At 49.3% G+C, this 8,719-nt stretch overlaps 1 protein-coding gene across 1 annotated transcript in view; it reads right to left on the reverse strand.

Annotated features, from left to right (window-relative positions):
- Positions 1-8,719, reverse strand: part of PREX1 (phosphatidylinositol-3,4,5-trisphosphate dependent Rac exchange factor 1) — a 138,555-nt gene that overhangs the window by 21,977 nt on the left and 107,859 nt on the right. The window contains exons 22-28 of the mRNA XM_018569036.1: positions 7,408-7,544; positions 7,154-7,298; positions 5,192-5,370; positions 3,632-3,793; positions 2,339-2,549; positions 819-1,092; positions 153-362 (exon numbers count right to left, since the gene is read on the reverse strand). Of these exons, the coding sequence (XP_018424538.1) occupies positions 153-362; positions 819-1,092; positions 2,339-2,549; positions 3,632-3,793; positions 5,192-5,370; positions 7,154-7,298; positions 7,408-7,544 (1,318 nt within the window). The remainder of the gene's footprint in view (positions 1-152; positions 363-818; positions 1,093-2,338; positions 2,550-3,631; positions 3,794-5,191; positions 5,371-7,153; positions 7,299-7,407; positions 7,545-8,719) is intronic.

The following is an 8,719-nucleotide window of genomic DNA, read 5'->3' on the forward strand; positions in this document are numbered from 1 at the left end:
GGGGGGGGAGAGGGGGTGTTAAAATGCTCTTTTGCCTGTGTAGGCAAAAATCCTTGCACCGACCCTGGGAGGAAGGCATTTGTAAGTCTGCACACAGTCTATGTATCAGTGGCACATTCACTAATAAAGTTCATTGAAAAGCAAACACTGACCTGTAGGAGTCTCTATAGCTGACTGTATCGTGTCCCGAGTCCTCCTGGTCCTCCTCCAATACCTTGAAACAAACCTTCTTGATTCCACCTGGTTCGGTCCTGTCCCCATCTCCATCCTCAACCACCAGAGAGGAGGGGGGGGTCTCACTTGTGGACATGGGCTCGGATGGGTTGTCCCGATCCAGGGGCTCAGTGATGGTGGACAGCAGCCTACAAGGTGAAGGGGGAGATGTTGCAATCAGGTCTAGAAAATGAACACTGTTATAGTTATATATAGTACAAGTTGTATTATTGGTCGGCTGTGACATGGGCAGACTTGAAGTACAATTAGGCCTCCAGCAGGTACACAGACTTACCACCAGGATCTTGGACTGGCAATGTTTAGATCTGACTGCCATGATGAAATAAAGCCCTGTGTACCCCAAATTTGCCACCAAACCACATGACAATGAATAATATAAGGAATTTATACCACCATTATATTAAATACACAGAAAATGGCACTGATCTTAAAAGCAGAACTTCCTCCGAACCTTTATGTGAAATAACTCATAGCAGCCAATCAGACAACATTTCTCATCACTGTGACCAATCAGCTTAGAGATGGAGGCTGCTATGAGTTACCACACACCACGCATCATGGAATAAGGGTGCCAAGCGTCTCACTTGTTGATCTGGGTGACATATTGCTTCATCTCCTTCAGAGCTACATCCAGCTTGTTGAAGAGCTGCAGGTAGGAGTCCTGAATCTCCATCTCATCGTGTTTCATCAGGAAGCTCAGACCATGATCCTCCGGGTTTATCCCTCCATTCATCTGAGGGAAGCTGCCATCTTGGCCATTCATCCCATCCTCTTCCTCTGTGCTCACACACCTCCAGGCTGGAGCCGCCATGCTGGCGATAGAGTGCTGCGCGTACAACATGGGGTTCAAACTGCCAACTGAAGATAGATAGAGGAACACCAAGGTCAGGTAAGGAACACATAACCGGAAGCCCCCAAAACTGTGATCATGCCCTCATCAACTGCCGCCATGTACAGAACACGGAGAAAAAGAGATGGGGGGATAGAAGAAGGAAAAGGGGGGGGGGGAAGAGATGGAAGAAGGAGAAGTACAGAACACGGAGAAAAAGAGATGGGGGGATAGAAGAAGGAAAAGGGGGGGGGGGAAGGAGGGGAAGAAGGAGAATGAGAAAGAGGGTTGGAAGAAAGAAAAATAAATGGAATAATAAAAAGGGGAGAGATGGAGGGGGGAGAGAGACGGTGAAGATATGGAAGAAGAGGAAGGTAGAAAGAGAGAGAACAGGAAAGTGAGAGAGATAGAAGAAGGTGAAGGAGACAGTGAAAAAGATGGAATAGGGAGAGGAGAGAGAAATGGAAGGAGAGAGAGAGAGATGGAAGAAGGAGAGGAGAGAGAGAGAGATGGAAGAAGGAGAGAGAGATGGAAGGAGAGAGAGATGGAAGGAGAGAGAGATGGAAGAAGGAGAGAGAGAGAGATGGAAGAGGGAGAGAGAGAGAGAGAGATGGAAGAAGGAGAGCAGAGAGAGATGGAAGAAGGAGAGCAGAGAGAGAGATGGAAGAAGGAGAGGAGAGAGAGATGGAAGAAGGAGAGGAGAGAGAGATGGAAGAAGGAGAGGAGAGAGAGATGGAAGAAGGAGAGGAGAGAGAGATGGAAGAAGGAGAGGAGAGAGAGATGGAAGAAGGAGAGAGAGAGAAATTGAAGAAGTAGAGGAGAGAGAGATGGAACAAAGAGAGAGATGGAACAAGGAGAGAGAGATGGAAGGAGAGAGAGAGAGATTGAAGAAGGAGAGAAGAGAGAAATTGAAGGAGAGGAGAGAGAGATGGAAGAAGGAGAGAGATGGAAGAAGGAGAGAGATGGAACAAGGAGAGAGAGAGATGGAAAAAAGAGAGGGGAGAAAGAAATGGAAGAAGGTGAAGGAGAAAAAGAGATTGAAGGAGAGAGAAAGAGATGGAAGAAGCAGAGGGAGATAGGAGATAGGGGAAGGAGACATGGACAGAGAGAGAGAGTAGAAAGTAGAGGAGGATAGAGGGAGTAAAATGGAGAGACAGATTGAAGAATGAGAGTGAGATAGATGTATAAGAATGTGAGAAGGTGTTGGCGCTGGCCCATTTAGGACACATTTTCCGGTTATATTTACTCGTAGAGCATTCTGGGTCCACATCTTACCTTGATCTGGATCCAGGCCGAAGAAGGAGTTTTTGCGGGCAAAGCGGATGCTGAAGGAGCGGCCCACGGAGGTGCTGGTTTTGGGGTAAGACACTTCCATGAGGTTAATGTGATAGTTGGTGGGACAGAAGTCCATACTGTGCAGCGGGTGAGTGTCGTTGGTCGCTTTTTTGAACGATGGACTCACTTTCATCTTCAACTCATCTGCAAACTGAGAGGCCATACAACACGTCAGATCTACGACTCCCCCAGTTTCTGCTTCTCAATAGAACATAAGAGTGTATTTTATTGTAGAGTGCGATTTGTACACTTCCCATATATCACTCACCTGTGGCTATCTAACGGGGCGGAGGAACAGTAATACACAGTCATCACCCAGCAATACCATCAGGAAGCGCTGCCTGCATAGGGCAGGAGGAAACATGGCTGCCCAATGTGCCAATATGATTATAAACTATATATAACGATACAAAGTTTATAAGACGTATCGTGTCAGCTCACCGAGGACACACTACGATCCCTCCACATGAAGGACAGGTGATGGATATGATTAATAGACACGGAACGATACAAAGGAGCGATATGCGAGGGAAGACACGTGAGGACGATATAAAGGTGAATAGGATGTTCTATACCAGTGGGGTCGGGACCCCGTCGGGGGTCGAATGACGATTTGCCAGGGGTCGCCTAGCGGCTTCCGGCCGCCCAGGAGTGAAGCGCTTTCTCTGCTCGTTTTTTTTCTGACAGGGTTAAAAGTAAACCTGCCGCTCCGTGTGCACAGTGAGAGGGGATAGCAGTCTTCCCCTCTCACCCGTCACAGAAGTTCCAGCACAGTGCTGTGCTAGGACTCCTGTCTTGGAGGTGACGGGGTCAATAAAGAGAACCTGTCACCTCCAATTGCTATTACACAGGGGCTTGTTACCTCTGTGTGATAGCAATGAAGTTAAGTGGAAAAAAAAATAGATGAAACAATTATTAAAAGAAATAAAAATAAAAGAATTAAAATTTAAAAAAAAAGCGATTAAAAAGAAATAAGAAAATTATAAAAAATAAACAATAATAAGGTGAGAGTCCTCCTCAGCCCTCTCCTAGCGCAGCAGTGTCAGTTCTCCCGCCACGCCGCCAGATGTCGCTGCAGAAGCCGCGTCATCCCGAAATTTTACCGTTGGGGGTCACCACAACTTGGCAAATGTTACCAAGGGGTCCCGGCCCTAGAAAGGTTGAGAACCACTGGTCTATACAGAAGAATATGAGAAGAGAAGGGACGGCCATGGAGCGCGGCGGTACCCTTACCTCCTTGTAGCTGGAGATCCGCCTCCTGATGTTCTCCAGCTTCGTGTCACAGATGTGCCGGAACTCATACTGCGGCATCGTCATCACCGACTTACTCATGGCGAGGAGCCTCATACAATTCTTCACAAACTGATTGTCATCCGCGATAAACGCCTGCAGGATCTGACACATGCAAACGCTGGTTAATATACATCTATAGAGACTTCAAAGAGATCAGACCAAAGCTTCAGCGAGGAGAATTTACATGGATCCTCCATCTCTCTGTAAGAGTGTTCCACCCGAAGGGGAATCTGTAAAGTGTAGTGAGATGACTCGGATCTTTCTTGTTACATTTGTGCGCGTCATGCGGAGTTATAAATAATGGAAAATCAGAACCTTCTGTTTAAAGCCCTAATGGGAAGCTGTATGGAGTCTGACCGCTTGGTGCTGGAAATATTCAAAATGGCCACCCACTTGACTTATGTATTAAACATTGATGCACTGATCATCAGTGAGTTATGAATGGTGGACAATCACTGCACAGAGAAAATCGGTGAGTCATGAATGGTGGACAATCACTGCACATGGAACATCGGTGAGTCATGAATGGTGGATAATCACTGCACAGGGAACATCGGTGAGCCATGAATGGTGGACAATCACTGCACAGAGATCAATGATGAGTCATGAATGGGGGACAATCACTGCACAGGGAACATCGGTGAGTCATGAATGGTGGACAATCACTGCACAGAGATCAATGGTGAGTCATGAATGGGGGACAATCACTGCACAGGGAACATCGGTGAGTCATGAATGGTGGACAATCACTGCACAGGGAACATTGGTGAGTCATGAATGATGGACAATCACTGCACAGGGAAAATCGGTGAGTCATGAATGATGGACAATCACTGCACAGAGATCAATGGTGAGTCATGAATGGTGGGCAATCACTGCACAGGGAACATCGGTGAGTCATGAATGGTGGACAATCACTGCACAGGGAACATCGGTGAGCCATGAATGGTGGACAATCACTGCACAGGGAACATCGGTGAGTCATGAATGGTGGATAATCACTGCACAGGGAACATCGGTGAGCCATGAATGGTGGACAATCACTGCACAGGGAACATCGGTGAGTCATGAATGGTGGACAATCACTGCACAGAGATCATCGGTGAGTCATGAATGGTGGACAATCACTGCACAGGGAACTGGAGAGATGAGTATAGCGTGCTCGGGGGTGGGCTTAAAACAAACCTGGTCACTAATGGGCAAGGTGACACGGTCTCTTTAAATACATTCTACTCCCTTTATTCTCATAAATAAAAGCACAACCTCCCCTAATAGTAATAGATCCTGAACCTTTCACTGTGCCTCCAGCATTTCTAGCAGAGAATAAATTACAGATGGCTGACAGGTCATGTGATGCCCACCAAACCATGTAAATAGCACAGATATTAGTGATGCACAGCGCCGCCCTGCAGGTTATGTGTGTGCAATGAGCCCAGACTGTACAGCATTCCCTTGATACAGAGAGATGGCAGATACCAGCGCTCCTCCACCTACTCTTACCTTGGCGGTGATTCCGAACAACCCTCGGGGCTCCACATTCTTCTCCAAGACGTGACACTTTATCCCGGTCGTGTTTGCATACTCGTACACCACGCCGTGCTCCAGCTGGATGTTTTCCACCGTCAGATTAATGAGAGGCCCATCCTCACCCACCGGGGAGGTCATATTACAGGTCATACCTGGAGCAGGGCCAACCGGAATATCGATAAGAAAGACCCAACACTCAGCAAACAAACTAGAATATAGACCACCGAGCAACTCTCCCCAAATCACAACAAGTGTATTACTGGGATGAAATCATCTGCAGATTATCTCAATAGATCGGTCAGGGTGTAGATCAGATGGAGCAATGCTCTGCAGGTCTGGAGAGGGGACAGGGGTGGGATAATCTGCAGGATATGTCAACATGGATTTGTCAGAGGGGAGATGGGACGGGGAAATGTTCATGCAGGTGTCTAGGGAGGCCAGGGGAGGAATAATCTGCAGACTATATCAATATGTATCTGTCAGGGGGGGGGGATGGGACGGGGAAATGTTCATGCGGGTGTCTAGAGAGGCCAGGGGTGGAATAATCTGCAGACTATATCAATATGTATCTGTCAGGGGGGGGGGATGGGACGGGGAAATGTTCATGCGGGTGTCTAGAGAGGCCAGGGGTGGAATAATCTGCAGACTATATCAATATGTATCTGTCAGGGGGGGGGGATGGGACGGGGAAATGTTCATGCGGGTGTCTAGAGAGGCCAGGGGTGGAATAATCTGCAGACTATATCAATATGTATCTGTCAGGGGGGGGGGATGGGACGGGGAAATGTTCATGCGGGTGTCTAGAGAGGCCAGGGGTGGAATAATCTGCAGACTATATCAATATGTATCTGTCAGGGGGGGGGGATGGGACGGGGAAATGTTCATGCGGGTGTCTAGAGAGGCCAGGGGTGGAATAATCTGCAGACTATATCAATATGTATCTGTCAGGGGGGGGGGATGGGACGGGGAAATGTTCATGCGGGTGTCTAGAGAGGCCAGGGGTGGAATAATCTGCAGACTATATCAATATGTATCTGTCAGGGGGGGGGGATGGGACGGGGAAATGTTCATGCGGGTGTCTAGAGAGGCCAGGGGTGGAATAATCTGCAGAATATATCAATATGTATCCATCTGGGGGGAAATGGGAGAGAGCGATGATCTGCAGTGATCTAGTATGGTCAGTGACGGAATCATCTGCAGAATCTATCAATTATGAATCTGTCGGGGGGGGATGGGATGGAGAAATGTTCATGCAGGTGTCTAGGGAGGCCAGGGGAGGAATAATCTGCAGACTATATCAATATGTATCCATGGGGGGGGGGGGGGGGGGTCAAGAGGCCAGGGGTGGGATAATCTGCAGAATATATCAATATGTATCAGTATGAAGGGAGCCGGGGGCAGTGCAATAGTCTGCAGACCTGTCAGGAGTAACATGACGCTGCTCCGCGATCAGAGGGAAAGACGTCACGGCACTGTGCGCGCTATTTATATAACGGGTGGAAGACGAGTGCAGCGAGAGGGATGAGGATTTCGGGGAAGCGGACGGCGCTCGTTAATAATAGATGATTTCCTATCACAGGAGTGGGAGCGCGGGGGCTTCAGGTTTATCGGTCAGTGGGGGAAAGAATAAAAAAAAGGAACGCCGCCGTTAACCCTTTCACCGCCAGAACCGAACGATGAGACACAGCCGCGATACGGACCGAGGGGACGTTGTGGTGTCTCAGCGCGGCCGCCGCGCGTGTCCCGGGGGTGTATCGGCCCCGCCGACCCATCAGCTGCCAAGGAATGAACCCGATTTAAAGGGGAGCTCTAACTGAAGGGTTAAAAGGTGCGCGAAGGGGTTTTTTATAAACACACTTGTCTGGCGTTTCCCTTTCCTTTTATTTTCTCACGTTTCGTACGACAAAATCAATAAAAAGAAGCACAAGGCGGTACCTGTCTGCCGGTCCGCGAGTCCTCCGCCCAGAGTGACATCGCCGTCCTCACACGCTCCGCCGTTCAGGCAATCGTCCGATGTACATCGCTGTTCTCTGTCCTCCTCGGCGTCCTCGTGAGTCCGATAAATCCACTGATAGAGGCCCTGCAATCACAGCACAGCACAGGGTGTAGTATTCTCATCATATCCGTGTGTGCGCTGGGGCTTGTAGTCCACCAGAAACACCCCCCACAGTCAGTGTGTAGAGACTCACCAGAGGATTTTGGGGGTTCTTGCGATAGGCCGCAAAGTGCTCGAGGACTTCCACGTGGCCGTCATGCATGACGTTGTTGCCGTTCACTTTCAGGACGCATTGTCCAGGGTGGAGGCCGACCGCTGCAGCATGCGAACCTGCAGACAACAACAAGAAAATAACGTTTCACTGCCGGAAACTCCCGAAAATATATCAATGGAAAGGACGGGGAACCCCGGCCTCTGAATGTCGGACCGGGAGAAGAAGGTCATAATGTATTCAAATAGGGGAGCACCTGTTGCTGGCTTGGCTTTGAAGCTCAATGCATGGACCCTTCGGGATAGATAGATAGATAATAGATAGATAATAGATAGATAGATAGATATGAGATAGATAGATAGATAGATAGATAGATAGATAGATAGAGAGATTTACATAGTGTACATTCACATCAGTCCCTGTCCTAGAGGAGCTTACAATCTGAGGTCCCTATTGCACATACAGATGAGGACCAATATAAACAGGAGCAAATTAAAGGAGAACTATGGGGTCAGGGCTTTTCCCCATAGTTCTCCTTAGGGTAACGGGAGGACACAAACTAGCGTCCTCCCGTCATCCTAAGCTCAGTATATAGGGAGCTACAGCTCGCGGTATGCTGAGACGCCGCAGCCGGAATGGAATTACTGTCTGGATCCGCCCAGCTGCGTGAGTGACAGCTGGCTCTGCCTATCTAGAGGCAGAGCCAGCTGTACCCGCCCCCTCCCATTCCGCCAGTCAGCGCTGGAGGATCGGAGAGGGGAGGATCGGAGAGGGGGGAATCCCTGCAGGGAGCCATGAGTGACAGTCACCTCTCTCTGCACGGATAGATCGAGAGGTGAGCGAACGTCGGTATGTGTACCCTCACCTCCCGATCTACTGAGCTGACCTGTGACAGTCTCATTGTCACAGGTCGGCTAGAACTATGAGGTGAGTGAAAAGCACCCCCCTCATAGTTCTCCTTTAACTTTGGAGTGTGGGAGGAAACCGGAGTACCTGGAGGAAGCCCACGCAAGTAAAAGAAGAACACGCAAACTCCATGCAGAGAGTGTCCTGGCTGGGATTGGAACCGGGGACCCTCCCAGTGCTGCAAGGTGGAAGTGTTAACCACTGAGCCACTATCCAATATAACAGACAGACTTCCCCAGACAGTTGAAGGTAAATATGGCGAGCAGGTGAACACACATCCGCCCCTGGAATGTTCTGCCTTGCGGAGATTTATTGCCGTACACCGCATTCCCACACTAGAGGGACCCCCCCCCCCCCACCCCCCCGCTCCGACCGGCCCCGCCGGCCC

The sequence above is a fragment of the Nanorana parkeri genome, unplaced genomic scaffold (genome assembly GCF_000935625.1).
Source record: "Nanorana parkeri isolate BGI_ZX_2015 unplaced genomic scaffold, ASM93562v1 scaffold1279, whole genome shotgun sequence".
Taxonomy (NCBI): Eukaryota; Metazoa; Chordata; class Amphibia; order Anura; family Dicroglossidae; genus Nanorana; species Nanorana parkeri.